Source organism: Caloenas nicobarica, chromosome 1 (assembly GCF_036013445.1).
Source record: "Caloenas nicobarica isolate bCalNic1 chromosome 1, bCalNic1.hap1, whole genome shotgun sequence".
NCBI classification, from domain to species: Eukaryota; Metazoa; Chordata; class Aves; order Columbiformes; family Columbidae; genus Caloenas; species Caloenas nicobarica.
The window spans coordinates 65,932,984-65,956,312 of record NC_088245.1 but is presented as its reverse complement, the minus strand read 5'-3'; the positions used below and the strand labels follow the sequence as shown (position 1 = coordinate 65,956,312).

The 23,329-nt window shown below is 41.6% G+C and overlaps 1 protein-coding gene across 1 annotated transcript in view; it reads right to left on the bottom strand.

The window, feature by feature from the left end:
• STAB2 (stabilin 2) overlaps window positions 1–23,329 on the bottom strand; it is an 86,205-nt gene that overhangs the window by 49,945 nt on the left and 12,931 nt on the right. Inside the window, exons 6-21 of the mRNA XM_065629739.1 lie at window positions 22,780–22,875; window positions 22,350–22,475; window positions 20,168–20,364; window positions 19,078–19,211; window positions 14,266–14,399; window positions 12,138–12,220; window positions 11,327–11,476; window positions 9,879–10,022; window positions 9,029–9,091; window positions 8,816–8,935; window positions 8,142–8,195; window positions 6,904–6,984; window positions 5,773–5,925; window positions 2,720–2,782; window positions 1,864–1,947; window positions 499–585 (exon numbers count right to left, since the gene is read on the bottom strand). Coding sequence (XP_065485811.1) covers window positions 499–585; window positions 1,864–1,947; window positions 2,720–2,782; window positions 5,773–5,925; window positions 6,904–6,984; window positions 8,142–8,195; window positions 8,816–8,935; window positions 9,029–9,091; window positions 9,879–10,022; window positions 11,327–11,476; window positions 12,138–12,220; window positions 14,266–14,399; window positions 19,078–19,211; window positions 20,168–20,364; window positions 22,350–22,475; window positions 22,780–22,875 — 1,769 coding nt within the window. The remainder of the gene's footprint in view (window positions 1–498; window positions 586–1,863; window positions 1,948–2,719; window positions 2,783–5,772; window positions 5,926–6,903; window positions 6,985–8,141; window positions 8,196–8,815; window positions 8,936–9,028; window positions 9,092–9,878; window positions 10,023–11,326; window positions 11,477–12,137; window positions 12,221–14,265; window positions 14,400–19,077; window positions 19,212–20,167; window positions 20,365–22,349; window positions 22,476–22,779; window positions 22,876–23,329) is intronic.

Genomic DNA, 23,329 nt, shown 5'->3' with positions numbered 1-23,329 from the left:
AAGAGAGATGGTTTCTATGTATAAACTGAAATAAATCTTTAGCCTTCCCCCAGAGAAGAGACCATGTGCCCATCCATAGTATGACTATGATAGACAGTCATCAAATCTCAGCTTTGATGAAAAAGGTGTTTCAAAGCAAAAGCTTTCCTTGTACTTGTACTTTGCTGCTGTGGATTCTACCTTCCTTTGCAATTTTAAAGTGAGAATAGTGAGCTGGGTCATTATTCTGTGCTGTGCAAAGTACAAGTATCAGAGTGGGTCACCCAGCCCCAGCCTTGGCTGTGTGCTCTGTGTTGGAACCATAGAAACCTGAGGGGAGACTGGTTCGTTTTCCCTCCTCTGTATAAGTGAACCTGAAATTCATGGCCATCACGTGGCATAAGTGGAGGGTGCAGCTCTTGCAGAGCCTAACATTTCTGTCTTGAAGAAGTGCTTCAGGGACTTTTGCGACACAGTCTGTCCTTCCCCTTATGGGGTGCTGCTGGATGCTCTGCTTACCTGCCCGTTTCCTGAGCAGGGTTTAGAGAAACCTCCTGGACACGGACTGCAGTCAGGGCCAAAGAAGCCTTTGCAACACTTTGGTTCCTATGAAATAAAGCAAATAACCTCTTTTCCAGTGCCTTAGTGTGGAGGCAGAAGACAAATTTCCATTGTGTTTTGGTCCTTTGGCAAAGGCCTGTAGGGGTACCTGGCTCTTAAAAGGCTTGTGTTGAAGCAGAGCCACCTCTGCGATGGCCTTGTTAAAACCAGGAGGGATGTTGGCAGCCCAAGAAGGGGATGCACAGACATCTGGATCCTTCCCTTGTTATTATCAGGCTCGTCAGTGCTAAAAATCTCCATCCTGTCACCAGTTATGAACATGTCCGTGTGTGTCTGCTCTTATTGTGTACAATTTTATATTTTCCAGCGGGAGTGCAGTGCAATTCAGGGGCAGGCAGTCTCCTTTGCATCTGAGATCAAGAACCAGAAGATTCATTTTACCCCAGCGAGGCGCTGTGAAAGCTAGATATACTGCTTTAATGTTCCTCCTTCCCCTCTGCACCAGTGTGGGATTTAGCCACTACACAGCCCTAAATGTTTTTCTTGGCTGCATCTTTTGTTTTATTTGTGAACTGGCTGCTTGATCCATTTATTTATCAAGAGCACAGAAAGTGTATTAGAAAAAAATCTCGTTTACGTGTGTGATTCAAGGGAAATATAGGAATTAGCAAAAGGCTCTCAAAGCTTATGGGTTTGTGGACTTCTCTGCTTGTTACATAATGGTGATCATGAAGTGCAGAAGCCTACTTAGGAGCCACAGGAGTCAGAAAAGTCTAAATACTTCTCACGGGCTAATGACTTCTGTGAGGACTAGGCTTGCCAAGCAGAGCAAGTGGAGCGTAGTTCTTGGGAGCATTTCCCATTCATTGTTATCCAATATCGTGTACAGTCTAAAGTCCTGGGACAGGAGGGACTGGGACAAGGGAGGACCAACCTGTCCTGTTCTTTGCGGATGAAGTTCTACGGGGCAATAATAGCATTTGGGTTTGGAGTCTTATGTGAAAACTCACAGCTTACAGAGTATAAGATGGTTGTTGTCAACAATGCATGGCAGCTAAAAAACCTCACTAGAGGTGCCAGTGTGAGCATTGCATGATGGAGAGGAGTTAGTTTGGGTAATAGAATGGACACTGGCAAAAAATTTACCTGGTATTTTGCACCGAGATTTACAGTAGCTCCTCTCAACCCCCTGTAGAAAGGTATGGAAGCTACATGGACATCTCCAAATGTCTCCCAGCTTCAAAAGGAAAGTTCACAATGCAAAGGACAACACTTTGGAAAACTTTTATGTACATTTCACTTTAAGGAACCACAACTCTGTACCTTTATTGTTATATTGCAGGATCTAGTACAGCCAGTTTTTGGAAAGGTTGGGCCTTCAATAATGCATCTCCGTTTTGAGAAAGGCTGGAACGTGCACAAAATGGAAACATTAGTATTTCTAAGCAATGTATTGTTCTGTGATACTGTCTTAATATTGCAACATAATTTGACTGGAGGACAGAAAGCACCTTGCTATAGTGTTGCATTTAAAAATTATTAAATTATGTATTTTTTCGTAATATGAACTTTCTTTTCATTATTAATGAATAATGGCAGATAGCTTATTACTGAATATAGCATATAGTACTAACTACCAGTGAAATTGTATAACATGGGGAATAAAATTCCTGTGGTAGCTAGATTTGAGTTTTACATGGGGAAAAATATGCAGCCAGATTTGCATCTCTTAGATGCAAAGCAGATGGAAGATTTTCAGTCTTTTCTGAAGCTGCTTCTGCAGACAGCTGCTTCTGGGAGGATGCTTAATCACAAGGAAATTTTTTGACAGATGTGAGGTCTATTTTAAATGTATCCCTCTATTTTTTGTTTACTAACTCTCAAAGCATAATCATAGTAATTGTCATTCCTCACCTCTTTCTTCTGCCAAAGCCTATCTGAAATGGATCTACAAGGGATCTTGCAACAGAAAACAAAATAATGCTGAAATTACCCGATGCTTCAATCATTGCTGAAAAGAAACCAAAGTACCATCTATATTTGTATTTTTTCACAGTCTCCTGTATTCATATCTGGTTCTTTTGCTCATTATATTAGGAGAGCAGTAATCAACATATGAGGACCCCTTCCCTCTATGCATTTTGTACAACTGGGGAATCTGTCAGGAAATGTCACTTACGATGGGCTTTGAATCCTCTGGGCAGGGAGCCAATGCATGTGATAAACAACTTGTACAGGCACCCTAGATGGAAACAATAAAGACAGTAATTTGAAAGGCATTATACCAGCTGCTGGGATGCATACTTATGGATGATATACCCTGTACATTTTAAGGATATCTGTTCTATGACTTTTAACTGCTACAGCATGGATCTAGAACCAAAGAGCAGCACGAGGGCTATATCTCCTGGCTCTGATGTTTGCTGAGCGGTTGTTCATTTCCAGCTTCCCCTTTTTATCTTTATTTGTCCTTCCCCCACTCCCTTCTTTTAAAGAACTGGAAGCTTCCTAAACAGAGGACAAACATGGGGACTAATGCACTGGCATCCTTTGCTCAACCTAGTATAATATATTAACTAAAATTGCCTCAGAGTCTAGAGCTGTCTGCACATTTAACCTCTAGGAGAATTTTTTATTTCTTCCTAGGAAGACCACAAATTAGTCGAGTCTGTTCTATAGACAATGTGAAGAGAAATTTTTCTTGGTATCGTCAGTGAAGAGACAAATATTCTTTGCTTCCATGTTGCAGATCCTGTACTCCACTATGATCCAGCAGCATATATAGCTATTTTTATGTCTTTACCTTTTGGTTGCTTTTCCCCACTAACTAATTTATCACCATGTGGTGGTGACAGAGACTGGCAATTACAGCACTGAGGAGATATAAACTCGAGTGGGGGTTTTAAAGGAGGGTTCTTGACAGGCTCAGCATGCCGTAACTTCAGAGAGGCTGAGCCTTTCATTGTGTGGATATGGAGTCTGTCAAAGCTGTGTTGCTCGTGACTGCTAATGTCTTGCATTTCAACCAAATTAGAATAAATCCTAGAGCTGGTATCTGATGCTTTACTTCATTGTGTTTCATGATCAGTGGACAAGTGACCATGAACCTGATTTAAGGTATTTTCTCCCCAGATTTATCACTGGACCTGCAGGGAAATAATCAGGTACTGGTTTGGACTTACGTTTTACAGCACTTGAAGGGGTAAAGGACCAGACCTCTAAAAGCATTTAGGCATCAAAGAATTGAGGTACCGATGTCACTACTATTTTTTAAAGGTCTGTGGGTCAGATGTATTTTGGCAAATACATTTAGGCCTTATAAAATCTGTTTGGTAGGCTGTGTAGTCATGGCTGAAGTTGACTTAAGCTCTTAGCTTTCTTTGCCTTTCTGAAAATCACTGCGAGGGCCCCTTCAATCCTTTAGAACTTAACAATCTGGCTGATTGTTGTGGAAAGTGTTTCGCACTGTTGGCATTGCTCTCCCTCCTACTCAGCACCACTTGGTGTCACCTGTTTGCTCCCTTTCTCCATGTGAGGTGACCTCAGCCATTGACATGTACCTGCTCCTTCGTTTTCCTAAGGGAGTCCTGCCTTTCCCCTCTGCCAGAGTGGGACAGGGAAATGTGTCTGCATTTCCATGCAAGGTCCAATCTGCCAGTTTCAGCTATAGATTACGACAATGTCTTTGCAGTGAAGTGTCTGAAGCAGAGACATGTATTCCCTTCTATCAAGGCTCCTGTGGGAGTGGTGACCTCTGGGAGGAGGTGAAACAAGACACTGAGTCCTGAGGTTATTATCAGCATTCAGGTATGGTTACATGGATATGTATGTGTTAGCATAATGTTTTCATCTTTAGGGATGTATGGTTCTTGTAGCTGTACAACTGCCCGCTCCCACAAGGTCTGTCGCTTTTCACTGGTACCAGAACCAGTATTTACAAGGTGGCATTGCTCTTGTTTTCTGACAGTGAAGGACATGCGCAATGGTAGCTAAGAACACCAAAGCCACAGCTCCCTCTGATATTCTCCTTGTTAGCAGTCCTCTGCCTAAAGCCTTGGATATTTAACTATACTTTAAACTATGCATGAAGCTTTTAAAGCTGATAAAAGTTCCTGACTTCAGCTTGGGGAATAATTTTTGTGAGAGATGCTATTTTTTTTGTCTTTAAATAATTTTTCATAGTGTTGCTTTAGGATTGATCAATGTCAGACATAGATTGTAGGTAGGTTCCTAGTAGGGAATTCAAATTACTGGGGTGTAATTTGAATTTGTAAGGCATTGAAAGTTTTTTGTATCGGAGATTGCAGATCAGTGTTCTGTCTGGTTTATGATTATATTGCACATACGGCACTTTGTAGTTACTGCCAGAGGTAACAGTTCTTTACTGCCAGCTCTCGTGTTTTCTTCATTGAATTTTGATGTTGTCCAGCTCTGTTGAGAAACTCTTTCAAGTCTGTGGTTCTGGACTGTTTTAAGTTAAGATAGTAAACGTTTTGCATTACTGTACCGGAACTGTTACTGGCCCAGATACGTGCTTGAACATGGTCCAGTAACAGCTCACTGGAGCCACGCTTGCTGCAAACTAAAAGCTCGGTCTGATACTTGGTCTTCTTACCAGAAAAAGCATCTGGATGTTACAGAGTGTAAAGGCCTGTACTGTGTTACCAAACTGAACAAGGTATGTCAAAATCCACCCTGTGAAATATGGAATCGTTTTGTAATTCCTTATTTGAAGAAAACTGGAAGAAAGCAGGGCTAGGGGAAATTGTGGCTTCTGAAAATAACATATTTCTAATATCTTAATATATAATTAATTATTATGTTAATATTTTAACTTGATGGCTCCTTTCCCTGCATATTTAGCAGAAATTAAAATACTGATCCAAAATAGTTTTCCTGGGGACTTGACACTACTTGCCATGTACTTGTCTGCACAGGCGAGGTTCAGGAACTGGAGGAAAAAAGTTTGACCAGAGAAACAACATAGTTTAAAGGGCTACTGTAAGAACTAGATAAGTTAAAGAGGTATAGGATGTGCTGATATGAGTTCCCTATTTACAGATTATTTGTATTTGTTCAGTACTGCTAGCCAGGTGGCTGTATGTCCTTGATACATTAATTTCCAAAAGTACCCCCCTTTTTATGGGCAGTATCAGACAAAGCAGTAGAGAGGAAGCTGGAGTGCATTATGTGGAGCAGTGAAGAGCTATTGGTTTGTTGTGATTCTCTTACCATTGCAACTTGACTTCTTGTCTCATCACACCGATGTGGTAGAATTGGAACAATTGTAGGTGGGATAAGGACTCCTGCAAGAGTATAAATGCGACCATTTTTTGCAACAATATCTGTTTCTTCCAGTTCTTCTCCACTCACCAAGACTTGTCCCTGTGAAACAATAAACTATTATTAATAATAAATTTTTCGTAGCTTCTCAATTTCTGATAATTTCAAGAATTTCTAGTCACATTTTTTAATTTGCCATCTATTTTTTATTACACTTGTTTTATACAAGAAGTATGCATATGTTGCACATTTTTTGAGTATTGGTCTACAACAGAGGTATCTGAAGTTTCCCTCTTAATCTGCACTGTTAGCCTGTGGAACTGGTGACTAAAAGACTGGCCAAAGTGAGAAGACTACTGATGACTTCAGGCACTGATTTCAGTAGGCATAAGCATGCTTTGGACCTCTCTCTGACAAAGTGGGGAAAAAGAGAGAGAGAATCTGAGCTCTAACAAAATTCACAGGAGAGGAAAAAAAAAAAAGTAGTATTCTTTCTGAGTTTACTCATGCAACTGCTCTGCCTTTACAAGAATTCTCCAGAATGCTCATATTTGGCTAAAATATGCTAAGAATGGAAGGTAGTTAATGTAACAGATAAGTTTAATTTTGCAAAAGTACTGACAAATTACCAGCTTTAAAAATGTGTTCACTAGGTTCATAAGGATCAGAAACTACAATATTAAAGATAATAGAAGAATATCTATGTGTGCACCAGAAGTGTTTAAAATAACCAAAATGTGTAACATAATTATTTAAAACATTTTAAATATATATATATATATATTTTTTTTTTAAACTAGGCAGAGCATAAATGAGAATCATTCCTGGACTGCAGCTAATCATACATAAAAGGAAACTGCAGGCTGTCCTTATATACCAGTCATTTGCTCTGTGTCCTTTAGAGTACTAATTTCTGACAATAGGTGGGAATAGCAAGTTGAAAATGTCTACCCCATTATAGCAAGAAATTCCTCTGTTAATGTCACCCCCCCCAACCTTTTTTTTTTTATTCCCCCTGCATGCAAACAGTTGCAGAGATCAGAAAGAGGTGTTTGCAAGTGAAAGCTGACTTTAACTTACGGTGCTGGTCCTGTTAAAGTAAATTAACTGGTTCGCCATGCTTCTGATGTGATCTATTGAGATGAGGCTGGCAACCTCTAGCTGAAATGAATATAAATTGATTTAAAGGAATGTAACATCATTATTCTTTTCAAATCCGGATGGATTTCACAAGAGAGACCATCTTTCTCTTTAGGGTGAGCAAATGACCCTATCACCTTTTCTCTAGGTACATGGGCAGCCTTGTATCGACTAACCTGCTTGTGTAATGAAGTTAGCGTGATTAAATTTTGACTGAGCTTGCTGGTTGCTGCATGTGAAGAGCCTGTTGCCCTAAAGGATATTAATTTTTCTCCTAATTATAGCAAGCAGTCTAAGTAAAGTTATCAACTCTCCCTAAAAACAGCCCTGTTTGCGTCCTTATACCACTGTGGAAATGATGCTGCTGATATCCCATGAAGGGACATGAGGATCTCATGCTTCTCCTCCCTATGATCCTGCTCTGTGCTGAGAGTGACCCCTGCCTTGGACACTGTGAGTGGGTCCTTTAAGGATACAAGCACATCCTTCCTGCTCCAAAGCAGGAGCTGGGGTGAGGATGAACTTCAGTCTCCTCTAGCATCAGTTGCTGGGGGTGTTGCTGGGTTCTGCTCTTTGTTTCCAGGAGAAAAAAGGGGGGAAAAACAGGGGGCTTACTTAGAGGATGACAAAACCACCTCTCTCTGATAACAGAAGACTTATCTTAGCAGAATAAGCTCAGAGAGACCTTGATTTTGGTAGCAACAAGTACTTGCCCTGCTACTCCTTTCTGCATCCCTGCCAAGATAACACTACCCTCTGGTAGCAGTTCTTGCTCCACAGAGCAGACTAAGGTAGCAGGTCTTAGGTTCAGAATGACTGTATATATATGTATTTTTTTTCCCACTTGAGCTAAGTCCCCATCACCAAAAGGTGTATTTTAAAATGGAAATAGTTACTTGCATGTAACACAGTAGTGTTATATTTACCATGATTCCAAGCACTACATCATGCCTGCTAGCAGGGCTTTATTTTGATTAGTAACACTGTGGTGGAAGGTTTGTGTTCTGTGTCAGTGACCTTTATGGGACTACCCTTAGTTAAAGCAGAGACATAGCTGTCCCTTACAGCCTTGCTGTGCAGCACTGAGTGGAGGTTGTTCTTGGAAAACCTCTGATTTCAGGGCAGCAAAGGGTTTGAAATACTCTTACACTTCAGGTCAGTAAAGCAGCTGCACTCACCTCAGTATCGGAGACAATGTGGTATCGGACCAGCTCCAGCAGTTTCCATGAACCCTGCCGAAGAAGAAAAGAGGCCTTTTTAGCCCAAAATGAGTCACACAAACCCAGCCTGACCTGTGAGAGGACAGGGGAATGAGAAGGGCATCACTGGCTGGTACACCAGAAAGCTCTGTGTCAGTGGTGGTGCTCAGCTCATGGCATGTGTGCTGTCACTGCATACTCTCCCCCATGCATCAACTTTTATTTCAGCATGAGCCTTTCACAGTTTGTGTGTGTGTTGGGAGAGGCAGGAGGTATGCAGGGGACAGAATACCAGTATCCATCTCCTAGGACCCCACCAGCAGTGTCTCCCACGTAACAGGGTCCTTGTGGCATCTGCTCCCTTTGACTGTTCCCACCAAGTGTGACACCTTCCAGGAGAGGGTTAGGGGCTTTGCCATGTGGCTGTCCAGGCAAGAGTAGGGGAGTGGGGGTCTGGTGTCAGGGCTTGTGGCTTTATACAATGGGAGACCCCCAAATCCTCTCTAGGTCTCATCCTGAGCTTTAATTTTTGGAGATAGCTTAAACCTTGAGCTTATCTTAGATGAATACTGGACAATGTATTTATGCATCTGCTGTATAGCTACACATATATTTACCATCTAAGAAGGATTTGTGTTGTAGAAAGACTATACCTCTGCAGAAAGCAGGTAATCCAGAGCCTCAGCTTTCATATTACTCAAAGCCTCATTACTTGGAACAAAGACTGTGTAAGGCCTATTGTCCTGCTGTAAATCCATTCCCAGGCCAGTTTTCTGTTTTGTTAAAAAAAAAAAAAGTGAAATTACATATTAATATTGAAGAACATCTGAAAATAGCACTATTGAATTGTTTTTCTGGATCTTTACCTCTATCAAAGATGTAAATTGGCTGTATCTTCCATTCTCTTGAAGTACTGATATTATTGTTTCCTGGAATAAGATGAAAGTAAGATTTATTTTAGTTGGGAACAGAGAACGAATAATAATTCTTGTAAGACACTTTTTGAATTACTGCATGAGTCTCAGTTATTACAGATCTTAATACATTTGGATTTCCTTATTTGTTTGTGTGGCTGTAGTGTCTGGAAATGACTGAGATGGTAGCAGTCTTATCTTGGTGCCATTACTGGTTTATAGTTAGTTTGTCATTGTCCTGAAATCCTGTGTAGTCACAGAACATACAAACAGTGTAGGTGTGGGGAAAGTGTTATTATCTCTGTATTCCCAATGAGAAAGGGCAGAGAGATAAAATATTTGCAAAAATGCCATATAAGAAGTGAAATCTCAAGGAAGTATGCAAAGCAGGGGACCAAAAACCCCAAAGCATCCAAAATCATCAGTTTTTAGAATATTAGCCTATTGGAAGAGGCATTGCTTGTTTCAATGCAAGTCTTGCCTGGTATCTGTTCAGACTTCTCCCCTTTTAGTATGTTACTCTGGAATTCAGTGAAATCCACTGATCTTGATTGCCAGTTTCCCAAGGAGCAACTTAAATGCAGTGAGTACAACTAAATCCTCCATAGAGCTGCTTGGCAGAAGAGCAAATGTCTGTTGGCCATGTAAACTGTGTCACTGAATGTTGCTTCTCTGAGTTGATGCACAGTGGCTTAGTAGACTTTGTCTAGCTGCTGTCAGTCATCCTCTTTTGCATTCAATTAATGTGAAAATATTTTAAAAGAAAATCAGATATTGTGTACATGTAGAGCTTATGGCTTACCTCTTTGCTGCTTTCAAATGCCGGTTCCACATTGTCCATGGCTTTGTCAATAATGTGCAAAATCCCATTGGAAGCGATAATATTTCCTTGTAAAAGTTTTCCTTTCCTCCTTCCTCCTTGGATTCTGATTCTTAATTGATTATCCTGAAAGAAGCCAGGCAATGGATAGTGAGCTCTTTATTATGGAATTACAACAGAGTGAGTATGCACGTTGAATAAAGTCTAACACCCACTTCCATTGCCAACACCTGGGCCAGTTAAATCTGAGGAGGCTAAAGGTTGCTTCCCACGCCTGTCAAGGAAATGGAAAAAAATTCCTTTGACTTTGGATCAGGACCGTGTTATTTTGTTCCAGGGCAGCAAAGTTCAAAAGAGAAGCAGGGACAGACCCTGTGGGGAAAGCAGTGTACCTAAAAGAGATCTGGTGAGTGCTAGTAATAAAAGCCTCTCAGGAAATGATTTAAAATATGATTGTAGTGAAAGGGTCAACTCCCGTAATCTTGAGGGACTACGAGCCATTTCCTTATATTATATGTATATTTAAAACAACAAAATGTTGCTGATTCTGCACTGTACTGAAGCCTGCAGGAAAATAACAGGCCTCAGACAGCAATGATATTTTCCTGTTACAAATGGAGCACCTATTCATCAAAGAAATAAAATATATCTCTTTTCTCAGATGCCACTGATCTACTAAAAAACATGAGAAGGACTTGATTTCAGCCTTCACGTAGGCTCAAGTCATCAACAGACATTTAATGAACCAAGAGCAATAATTCTAGTTTATAAGATCTAGTATATCAGCTGTAGAGAACAATTCTTTTAAACTGTAGGATCAGACTATCCTGATGTTTTCTGACATCAAATAAGCTGGGCTAGTGACAAACTTTGCTCTGTATTTTTCATGATAATTTGCCACATGCATTTTACTTATGTTGAAGACTTCTACGTGCTGCATCATTCAGAGGATGCCCAGACTGATGCTCGGTGGGAGGTGGGATCTGTAGTGCGGTCGGTCGGTGCTTCCTCTCTGTGAGGAGCAGGCACAGGTTTCCCACAGAAACTCTGGGCTTTTCCCTTCCTGTGCTCCATCTCACTTCAGCTAGGCTTTCTTAATGTTCCCCACAGCTGTGCTGGTGGTGCCTGCAAATCTAAGATGGCTTAATTTTAGCAAACATTTTCAGAGTGGTCTGTGTTAGACCGTTGTGCTGCTCAGCAGTGATGCATCTCTAAAGGTCATTTTTATTTTCACTGATTTTAGTGGGAACTTTGCTGACGAGGTTTCAAGTTTCACTTGAACTCCTTGTAATTCATGGCCGCAGCTGTGGTTTATCATAATCCAGCAGCTACCTGCAACCTGACATCTTGCTGCAGAAAGGCCTTTCATACTCCTTGTTTTGTGAACAGAGAGTAATATTCTTGCTGAGGGAGGCTAGAGAGCCACTTACCTTTTCTCCCTTTGATATCTCTCCTGACTTGCCAGTCAAAGTATATATCACATTAGTATTATTCAAGGTACTGGTATTCAACTGACCAGCAATTACATGGAGTTTCACAAAGTACTGTGCTTTCTGTTTATTATTCAGAAGATTCTTTATCTAGAAGAGCAGAAAAACAGATTTATTTCAATACAGGCTACACCTAGAAATAATCTCATGGTGAGTGCTTTTTTTTTCCTCCAGCTGTTACATTGTGAAAAGATACGTTTTCTCCTGAAGTGAGGTGATAGTGTCTGATTCAAATGGAAGCCTGTCTTGGTATCAGTTCACATCAGATTACACCCTCATGTTTCTGCGTGAGCAGTAAGTGCCTCTAGAGTTGTCCTGACTTTGGGGAAGGTACTGGATGCTGACCACATGCATATCAGGCCTTTTTTGTCGTTGTTGTTGTTTTAACTTAAAAAAATGGTTTTTTAATCACCCTTACATTAAAGGTGACCTGTAGGCCTCTCTGCTGAAAAATCAGATCTTTCTTCAGACCCTGTCTCAACTAAGTGGAAAAAACCTTGAGCAGAGCCTTGTAAAACAATCCCAAACTTACTTGAAACATGCCTGCATTCTACCCTGACTTGCAAAATTACTTTGTTTTTCTTTCAAGTAGGAAAAAGACAATCTCTGGACCCTAGATTTAAGTGTATCTAGAAGTGTACTAGAGCAAAAAGTTCTTCTGAATCTGTTGCATCAAAACTGTTTTTACACAGATGAGATTTCTGAAGGAGCTAAATCCCTCTCAATTTAAAACATTCTGTTGTTTACTTACATTTGTACCTTTGAGCCCCTTGTTTGTTGGTACAAGCACGGTAAATGGTCCCAGAGTACTCAGTGGCCATTCATAGACATTTTCTTATAAGGAGAGAGGGGGGGGAAAAAAAAAAGCAAAGTTTAAATGTGTATTGAAAAGCTCGTTGGAGGAAGGGACTATGTAATCTGTGTAATCTGGGAAGATTAAGAAAGAACACTATTTGTGCTTACTAAATGTTAACTTGAGATTCTAAGATCCAAGTCATTGAAAGATGAGGGGCAGATGGGATGTGAAATCCAGGTGCTGCTGCATATTTGACACAGGATGAGGCAAAACATTCAGAATGCTTCTGGCACCCCGTATTCTGTGGCATGTAGACCAGTGTGATGGACATGAAAAGTGTTTCTTTGGAGATGTGTCTTTACAGGAAGACGACCTTGTGATTTAAATCAATTCAGCCTTCCTGGGGTGAGGGATATGCTGCTGATAGCCTGCTTGTACTGCAAATATCAGCAAACACATAGCTGGTAATAAAAGCTGATGCACTGAAAGTTAATTAAAGTTAATTTGCCACCCAGATGGTATTTCTGTTTCCAAGACAGCAGTATGAGACCACTGATTCTGTAGTTGAAGGCACTAAATATTTCTAATTTTCAGCTCTTTTTTCCAGAGATTTAAAATCAGAACTGAAACCATCTTTATAGTCGCGATAGGTATGTCATACCAGAGAATATGCCTCAAAATTAATATGCTGTTTTACAGAACAACGGGGACTATTCTGCTGTATATTCTTAGTTTTTGAAAGACATTAATGTGGAATGAATGTATTGTAAAACAATCCGTGCAATTAACATGTCTTTGTAGCTTCTGGCTAGTAAATCAAATGGCACATTTATGGCCAAAACTTAATCAATGAACATAAAATCTGAATTGTTGTTAACAAGTGCTGGCACCAAGCATGTCAGGCACTTTTCAGAGACATAAAGAGAAATAGAGAAACTGCAACTGAGCTCTCGCTGATGAGGTAATGGATTTCGGTCTGCAGTGCTGAATGTGAAGGTCACTCACTGCCAGGCTTTGTTCTTGGCCAGCTATGGGGGATTCTTATTCCATTCGGGTCAGGAATTCAGGAGCTTTATTTTAATTGCTGCACCCAGTGAAAAAGACTGAGCAATTATATTAAATAGGAAGAAATTTTCCTTAGTTACAAAATTACTTGAAGATCCAGCTTGATTCTAGCAGTATTTGTTCATTGCTCACATTTCTGGCATTGCAAGAGAACATGATGAAGATGGCTATGCTGTTCTCTTCATGAGGTAGCTGCAGTAAGTGTGAAAGGCTGCAAACTGTGAGCCCTGATAGGGGCTCCCCCTCACTTCTGCAGACTATTAGAAACTGGGAAACCCACCAGCTATGGCTGAGGTGCTCTGGTGTGGTGTCCTGAGGGTGAAGGAGACCATGGATTGAATCAGTCTCTTCCTCTTGCCTCTTTCCCGGTGAAAGAAATTCCACTGCTTATGGCTGGGCACTGGGGAGGAGAGACCCAGCTGGGAATCCTGATGGTTTTTGTGGGCTTCTATGCATCATTCTAGATCAAATCTCAGTTATTCAAATCAATGGAGGCAGGGAGGGAGAGGAGGTGGGATGATCCCACTTGTCCCACTATGGGGCAAAACCCACTGGTGATACCAAATTATGTGTGAGGGTTTGTGGGAATGTGTTTAGCACTTCTGCTTGGAAACTCTTGCAGATGGCATGGCACGGGGAGCAAAGGCAGCTGCTTTAGGTGGTCAGATGGAGTCTGTGTTGAGCAGTGTGCAGTCTAGGGGCACCTTCCTGCAGCAGGGAGCATTGGGGGAAGACAGAGCAAGATGGCCTCAAGTTGTGCCAGGGGAGGTTTAGATTAGATATTAGGAAAAAATTATTCACAGAAAGGGTTGTCAGACATTGGAACAGGCTGCCCAGAGAAGTGGTAGAGTCACCATCCCTGGAGGTGTTTAAGAGGTGTTTAGATGAGATTCTTAGGGACATGATTTAGTGGCAGAGTTAGGTTAGGTTATGGTTGGACTCGATGATCCTGAGGGTCTCTTCCAACCAAAATGATTGTATAATTCTGAGATCAACTTTCTCACGTGTGGTCACTTACCCATGAGCGATAAGGCGGATGTCAGCTTGCCTTGCCACTGTCCTCCCACCTCGGCGTTCAGCTCCTGGAGGCGTTCCATGATGTTTCCATAGCACACAAACCCGTTCCCCACAGAGCCCCGCTGGCACGTACACCTGTGAAGGGATCCTCATTTTAGCTGTCGGCTGGTGCACTGTGGTGTCAGAGAGGCTCTTGCTAAACCTGCTCCTGGTGTTACCTATCGCTTCTCTGAAGGCATTTTCAGGAAGCACTAGTGCAATTTAGTTTAAGCTTTGCTTCTGTATGCTGTAAAGTATGTCAGCATGTAGGGAAGCCTGGTAGCTGCTTGCCTGATGTGATGTCCTTCCATCAGCTGGGCCAGAAGGCAGTGGTGTCTGTCTTGCAGGGTCTCCTTGAGTGGGGGCTGTGTGACACCCCTGGTCCCCACGTGTTGTGGTTGCTGGAGCCCAGAAAACCACCGAGACTGCCTGCCTGTGGGCAAGGAGAGGTACCATGCAAATGTTTGGGGTGTCACCCTCATGGTGGGGAGGCAGGTGTGCCAAGACCCCACTCACTACATGGGACTTGGCAGGGTTAATTGTAGTTATGTGTGAAAGGGGTGATGGCAGCTCAATAATCCTTGAAATAGCTGTATGGGACTGTTAGAAAAAGGCAGGAAGGGGTGTCAGTCCTTTCAACAAAGCAAAGTGGTTGGTTATTACTCTGCCCTTTAAGTAATGCAACCATTTTGGGAAATGATACTTGTACTTTTAACAACTTCTTTTTTTCTGAAGCTGCGAAGCATGAAATTTCATGCTTTTTCAGATGTATGCTTTATGCTGCTGCTGTGTCTGTACTGGAAATGGCATCCCATCTGTAACACCCTGGCTGTCCCCTGGGGACTCCAGCCTGTGAGAAGTGTCAGTGATGTATGGTTGACCCAGTCCTACATACGTTCAAAGCAGGCTCAGATTGTGGTGCCCATGAGGCTGACAGGCAATGCCTTGAGCTGGGCTGCACTTGAAGTAGCGTGTTGCAGTCAAGGCGAAATCTAGAGAAAATTTATGGAAGAACAACCCCAGGTGTCAGTGACATTTTCCGCCCTTTGAGGAAGGAAACACCTGATGAAAACTGAATCTTATAGCCATGAGAGGGATCAGCGTCACAAGAGAGTTGGGGAAGAAATTGTTGGTTGTCAACATGATTGACATGTGCTTGCTAATAGGTGCTGATGGGTACAAATGGTTGTGAGTTTTAAAGAGCAACTAGGACTTGTGTGTGCCTTGACCTTGTGTCAGCCTCACTATTCAGCGGGAGAGGTGGTTAGTACTTTCTCCAAAATCTGACTCTTGAAGCCTGCCTCAACGTGAGGGGCCATCGATGCCTGCTGTTTTGCCAATCTTAGCTCTTTCTGGTGCACTCTTCAGAAAATCAGCTCCTGCTTGGCTGCTCCTGGGAGACTGGCTGGTGGTGTCACCTCAGTCATTTACTCATCTTCAGTGCTAAAATTAGAGCAGGTGCTTGTCAACATGTAGCGTGCACAGAAAGAAACCTTAACTATATTTAGGAGGCTAAACGACTATATGGTATGTGTTGCCAAACATTGGCTTTTAATAGTCCCTTTCCTAATTAAGTCTCCAGCAGGTTCTGTATTTGTATAAGTCCTATCTATAATGATTCATTTCTCTGGATATTTTTTCTGAAGGAGTGATTAGAGAAGGAACATTATTCTAGCAAATAAAAGATGTTATTTATATACCTAATGACCCAATCTTTTGCACGTGCTGGTTGTTACAATCACACATCTGCCACCCACATCCCACAGTAGTACCAACCTGATGCCAAATCATCTCCTGTTTCCTATGTATGGTCTCTACTGTTGCTGTTTCTCTGGTGATAGCAATATTTGAAAATCCCCACAGTGCCTGCAGTCTGGGTGGCTGTATATAGACTCAGAGGGGTGCTTGGATTTCGGCCAAGAGGCTCAAGCTTTGACTCCTTCTGGTCCTGGGTAAAAATAGCAGTCTAAAAGCATCATAAATTCTGACGGGGAGCCCTCTTCTTTTGAAGGGGATCTCTTGGGCAGAGGATATGTCTGTGGAGCCTGCATAAATGGTTTAAGGCTGGAGGAGAGGAGCAGCTCCTCCTTGGGAGATGACCTCTTTCTTCTGATGGGGGGGGGGGCGTGGTGATGGGTGGGTGGGTAAATATTGCTGTATGGGTGTAGACAGCCCCCTTCGCTTCTGAGCTGAGAATTAAAAAAACAGGCTTCAAAGGAGCAGAGGAATAGCTGTAGAAAAAAGAACTACCCTTGAAATATTGCACAAATCAGATCCAGGTTTCAAAATAAACCTCTCCTCTTTTTTTCAGCAAATGGTCTTAAAGAATCAGGTAGTTAAACATAGTAATTTTCTTGGCTATAATTTCCAGGGGCACAGCGAACTGCAGAAATACCTACGTAGTTTAAAATTTCTTTTCTGAGGATAGCATTGCTTATAAATGAGTAGGCATCCACTAACATGGTTTGGATTTGGCTGCCAAAGGAAAGCATTTAGCAATTGCAGATTAGCACCTGTTATATGGGACTGAACCCTTCAACCTGTCTGTCCCCTCACCCCTTCTGAAGGAGCAATTTGCTCTGTGTGGCTGGCTGGTGAGACTGATGAGATTAGTTTTGTCTTAGCTTTGTCTGGAGGATCTGTTTTGCAACTCATCCTGCACATGGCTTTATAGGTTTTGCTTTGAATGCACAACCTGCAGGGGCTGGGTGCCTCCAAAGAGGAATAGCTTTACAATGAACCCCACTGAACTATTTAAACTTAGTTATTTGATGGTTTCATATATGCTGCATGGACAGTATAGGCAGGAACAAAAAAGATGGGAACTGTTACTACTTCAGCTTACCCAGGAGGGGGAAGAGATTTGAATCTCTCTAGAAAAGGGGAGCTCAGCTTTCTGTCTCCATTTTACCTGAAACTCCTATCATAGAGTTTTCGTTTATGAAGCTACTAATTTCTACATTGAAGACGTAGAGTAAAAATAAGAGTGAGATTAAAAAAGAAAATAATTGAGTTTAGCTGAGGGAAACCTAGTTCTGCTCAGAAACCAGAGAGGTTATGGCCCAATATGCAGTACAATTCTCTACCAATTGAAGCTTTGTAGCTTCTGGGGGAGGTTAAACATAATTACTGCACTGAAGCAAGGCCACAGAAAGTGTCAGCAGTCACTGAGGAAAGATCTATATGGGAACAGAATACAGAGACGATCTTGATTTTCCAGGAGGTTGCTATGTTCACAATCTGTTTGTCTTTTCTACATCTTTGTCTGTATAAGAGATTTTTTTCCTGTACAAATCATTGGATTCTGGAGGAAGTAGAAGTTTTTCTTTGCCAAGTTCCTCTTTCATAAATGGTTTTTCGTTAGTGGGAAACTATACACTATTGTTTGAAATTTTTTTGAAAATAGTTTTAATTTGATCTGAATCCCACCCTTTTCTTCTATATTTGTTTTTGCCATTAGAACTCATGATGTGCAAAGCATTTGGATTGCTTGTTTCACCCCTGCAGTCATACATTTTTAATTTTCCCATTCTAAAATTCTCAAAATTTCCGCAAGTGTTTAAAATTGAGTTGCAACAGTGAAACAGTGACAAATTAGGAAAGAAAGGTCTGGATTTATGTCATGTGGAATTTCATTTTAATTTTCAGCTCATGTTGTGCAGTATAGTAGTTTACTATACTAAGTATAGTAGTTTACTATACTAAGTATAGTAGAAGTATAGAGTAAGTGCAGTCTGAGCAGTATAGTACACCCTAGAAATGAACTAGAGGATATTCTAAACATGTTTGAAATGCACAGTAGCTTACACAAAAGAGATGTCGATCTTACACTGTAAGAGAAAGCCTTATGATGAAGCAAGAACTGTCAATAAGAGTACTTTCTCAAGTGAACACTTTCTGTCTGTATAGATCTATATGATAAATAATTTGTTTCCAAATTACAACTAATGGCCTGTCTTGTCTTTCACATTCAAACTCTCAGCTCCTGAAAACTAACATTTCAGGGACACCTCTTTAAACCCAGTACTAGCCATCATTGGACTATAGAAACATGTAATCCAGATTGTTTGGTTTAAGACAGCTTTAAGTTTAGTGTTAAAACTGTCTTTCCTCCTAACACCTGTGTAGCAAATTTCTGTACAGGAAAACGAATTCTGCCAGAGGTTTTGCAGTTTCCCACGTGCTTGTCTAGAGGTTTTGAGGAGTCTGCCGAGGTTGGTGTTGTTTTCACAGCGTGGGGGTCAGATTTCCTAGTACTAGTATACTAAAAAGAGCCAGGGCTCCAGTGCTGTCCCAGGATAATTAATGCTGATTAATTTTTAGCATGCTGCCTGGCATGTTTCTGGCCCACGCCAAGTAGCATTTTCCCAGGCAGTGCCCAAGCACAGCTGAAGAGACAGCGTGTGCCAGGGACTGCTGCCAAAAATCAGTTACTCTCTTTTGGAAGAAGAAACTTTAGCTGTGAGCCAGGCCATGCTGCTTGCCCTCAAGAACAGAAAAGAGGTCCTGGTCCTTTTTATTTACTAGTGTGGAAATGACCTCTGAGTGCTATAAAAACAAAACTTGGTAGGTATTGGCAATAGGACTGATGAAATCAAACACTATGCTAATTGGTTGACCCTAACCCCATTAAATCTTGTAATTTGTCTTTGATAAAGAAACCATTAATGATAACTTCAAGAGGCGCTCATCCACTGGATTTGTTTTAGTAGCCTGTTCACTAGGGGGAGGCGGGAGAAACTGGATGAAAGCTTTAATAAGCAAAAAAACTCACGCAATCTGTCCTGGCGCAACCATCGAGCATTTAGCTTTTTTATGGCAGGTGTTGTTTGTTTTGCAGATGTCAGTCATGCTGCATCCTTTCCCAGGTACAAAGTTTGTGTAATGCTCCTTGCATTCACAGTGGGACTAAATCAGAAGCATGGGAGAGGAGGGAGAAAAATTAGACATGCACAAATTGTGGATTTCAGTATACTTTCTAGAACTAGGGTCTAGAGACAGTGAGCTTCCAAAACCTTAGTTAATCACTTGATGAGTTCAGATGCAAGTATAAAGCTTATCTCTATTTATACAACTCCATTCTAGGTTTTATCCACCCCAAAAAACTGCTGACTCTCAAATACATTTGCTTCAGATAAAGCCCTTTAGATTCATTTCTGTGACCAGAAAACATTTAAAATTAGTGTGGGCAACTCAGATATTTTGCCTCTGTTCCCACAGTGCTCTGCCTCCCAAAATGAGTGCCAACATATATTATTAATGAGCGAAGCATATCAGCACTTATATGAACATGAACTGCAGGATGACCCTGGATAACTGACTCTCTTTTGGGCTCTTCACACTGTCCAGGCAAAATAGGCAACCTCTTCTGAAGTCTCATTTTCTCATTGGCAAGAGTTTTACACAGAGAAACCTGAGCCAGTGCCCAACAGCGCGAATAATATGCAGTCTTTATATGGTCCCTTTCATTGGTAGCCCTTAAAGACCCATTTTACTTCTTTCCCAAATAAATTCACTGTAGGCATTCATCTGTGGTACCTGTGTAAGGAGCCTACTGGTCCTACAAGCCCCCCGCAGTCAGAGAGAGAAAATTTAACTGGGAGATGCTTCATTTCGGTGCCTTCATATTGGGGAGGCAAATCTGAGCCAGAATATTCTAGAAAAAAGAACGAGGGGAAAGCACCACATAGATGCATAGAGGGAGAGGTAAAGGGGCCCACTCCTGGTCACCAGCAGGGCTTATGCCGAAGCAAGGGGTACAACTTGGCCTCCCTGAGGTCTGTTTCTGTACCCTCATGGTTTCTTTTTATTCCTTCATAGGCAGCTGACATAGGAAACGTCTGGGGCACTTGTTCAACACTAACCTTTCCTGGGCCATCATATATGCAAATGGTAGACTGGGCAGGGCAGTTCCCATATGTTGCTTGGCAGGGGTCTATGGGTAAGCAGACTTGACCATCCCCTCTGTAACCTTCTCGGCAGGTACATTTGTGTTGATTTGGTCCGAGGTAAATGCAGTCAGCATTAGGATCGCAGACCTCTTTGGAGCATGGGTTGATAGCTTGTGAAAAAAGAAATAAATGAACTATTGCCCCACAGTTCTGAAACTGAAGATGAGGATTTGCCAGAGCATCTCCATGCCAAACAAAGCCCGGGTAGACTAAACTTCTCATAACAGCCAAGTCTGAAGTATTGTGGCAGCATGAAGACAGAAGGGAGGAATGTGTTTATACTAACGTAGCAACCAACTGTTTGTTTCTGAAGAGAAATGATCTCTTAACTTGGCAAATTGAGTTCTAAACAGATAAAAACATGTAATGTCCTCATTAAAATATCACAACTATTTCCCTGTTCTCTGGTGGATTTTAACTAGAGAAGGTCAGGCAGGTGATATGAGGTCTGGACAAGCTTTAAGCATGTGTTAGATCAGTTGGAAAATATTTCTTAATACAACAGGCCTTCATTGTCTTCCTTCCGGTAATTAAACAATATAATGTCATCTGTTCACATATATGGAAAACTGGCCAGCAAGTGCTTTGGTTGAGTCTTCCGCACTGCTGTAGTTTCAGGACTGGACTGGAAGCTCGCTAGTCATTTCCATGAGCCCTTTTTGCCAAAGTAATGACATTGTTTGTCCTTGTTCATAGTCCAGCAGTGCTTGCAGAATGCCTTCTGACACCTTTGTGTCCAGTTTAAGGCTGTGGTCAAGCACACGTTGTAGCTGGAAGTTGGCAGGCCCTGGACTCACTTAAAAGGCGGTGCTGCTCACTGCCTTCTCCTCTCCTCCTCCCTTTTCTCCCCCTTATCTGGGACTGAGAGAGTTGGCAATGCTCAGCTTCACCCTTTCGAGCCTTTTCTTGTGCTCCGATGAGAAATCGCACATGTAGACACATATTCACATGCTCAAATCGACCATAACCTGCCACCTCTAAGCAGAGTCTGGTGCAGCCACTGCTATCCTCACGTATTTAGCTGTGCTGGAGCTCCTTGTCCTCCACTTCCCACACCATCAAAAGTAAAAGGCTCTGGTTTAAGCCACAGATGATGCCAGTATCTAAAGACACTGGGACAAAGGAGCTACATCCACACAGACTGCATCAATACAAAACCCAAGAGAGGTAGGGATACTAGCATCCTTCTCTGCTGGTTGCTGCAATTTGTCTCTTGCTTGCCTGTGCTGCCTACTAAAAGATCAACACATTCCCTCAAGAGTGACTTTCTGATGTCTTGCTCTTGGATGGTGTTCAAACCTATTCAGAGAGGATGACACCCTAGTTAGGACTAAGAGGATTGAATAAACATGTTCCCAGGCAGGATAAGAAATATTGTAATTGTGGCCCAATCCAAGCCAACATTTACTAAATAGTGCTTCCAGTATCAGATACAACCATTCTTTTCATTGCAATTGGTCTTGAAGGAAGAGCTGGTACTGTAATACATACTGTAAGTAAGAAAGCCTGGACTCTTGTAATATAGTTAATTTGAACATTCAGTGACAAGTTGAGGAGTTCCTAAAGACAACTTTAAGGTAGACCTTTACCTCTAGCTGAGATATAATTAGGTTTGTTTCATGAAAAATAGGAAAGCTAAAATGAGCTTCACTTGTCTGTAGAGTTTATGCTTAGTGATGAAGCTGAACAACCACATGATGGGTATTCAAGAAATATAAGCCCTTGATTGCTGTTGTTGATTTTTATGGAAGTAAACTATGAGGTAGAACTTTAGCAAGTAGAGGGGTGTGATGGGAACGGATTTGTAAGCACTGATGACCTAGTATCCACGCTATGTATTTCACAGGAGTTTTGTTAGCTTTAGTCTACTTGCATGGACTGAAGTGTGTTAGCAATAGGACTGATGTGCTTCTGGAGCACATTTTAGGGTTTAGTTTCATCCTGAAGCAACCTAGTTTGTGCACGAGGCTGCTTTGGGATGTGAACCAAAGAACAATTAGATGGTGGGATTTGTTTCAAAAGCATACTCAGTATCTGTACTATAATACCAATGATGTTGTATACAAAGAACTCGGTGGACGTGGAAATTACTCACGTTCACATTGTGTACCATTCCCGTGGTAGCTGGGCAGACATGTGCATTGCAGTTGTCTTCCATCCTCTCCTGAGACAGTGCATCTGGAGTTCGCAGGGCACCGCAAGGCCTCACATTCAGCTATCGCTGAGGAACAGAAGGTGAGAGGTTAAGTTGTGTGTGTTTGTTGTGACCGGAGGCATTGCATTTTGCAGTATACTAATTCAAAGTAGGCCTGATCTAGGGACCACTGATCACATTGCTGTCATCAATTTTCTGGTGATTAAAGAGGTGATGATGCTTATGGGAGCTTACACACAGGGTTTGAAGTTCAATGCATGTTTGGCTGCCCTGAAGTAACTAACCCAAGACTAATTTTACATTTATCCTCACCAGTGGTAACTGTATCAGAGCTGTTGAATATACCTTATATACAAAGCAATCTACTTACGCTGATCACAGCTGAGCCCTTTGTATCCAGACAAGCAAGCACAACTTCCATCCCCTGTAATTCCACTGTTGCATACTCCATGAACGCAGTTGCAAACTATATGGAGAGATGGATTGGTTTTACTGAATAATAATGGTTTCTGGAAAGACACCGTCAGTGGTTACCTGTAGCAGATAGTGTCCCGGCCAACAGCTTTCGCCAAACCAAGCTTTGACCTGAGTTTCTGAATCTATAAGCTTCCATTAATGAGACAATCAATATTCAACACTTGCATACATCAGTAAATAACATACTGATTTTTGCAGGTTGTTAATAGCCTGGGGCGTGAAAATCTTCAGGACACACGCTATAAACACCAAACTGACTAGCTGCTAATACCATAAAACTTGTGAAATTTGACATACAGTCTTGAGCCAAAATTGAATATAATTTGTATCAGAGACCATTTTTATAACTGTTAAAATTCCTCATTTTTCCTTTAATTCTGTTTGCATCTCAAACACCTTCAGAAGAGATGAGTTTTGTGACTGTGTTTTTTTTCCTTCTAAAC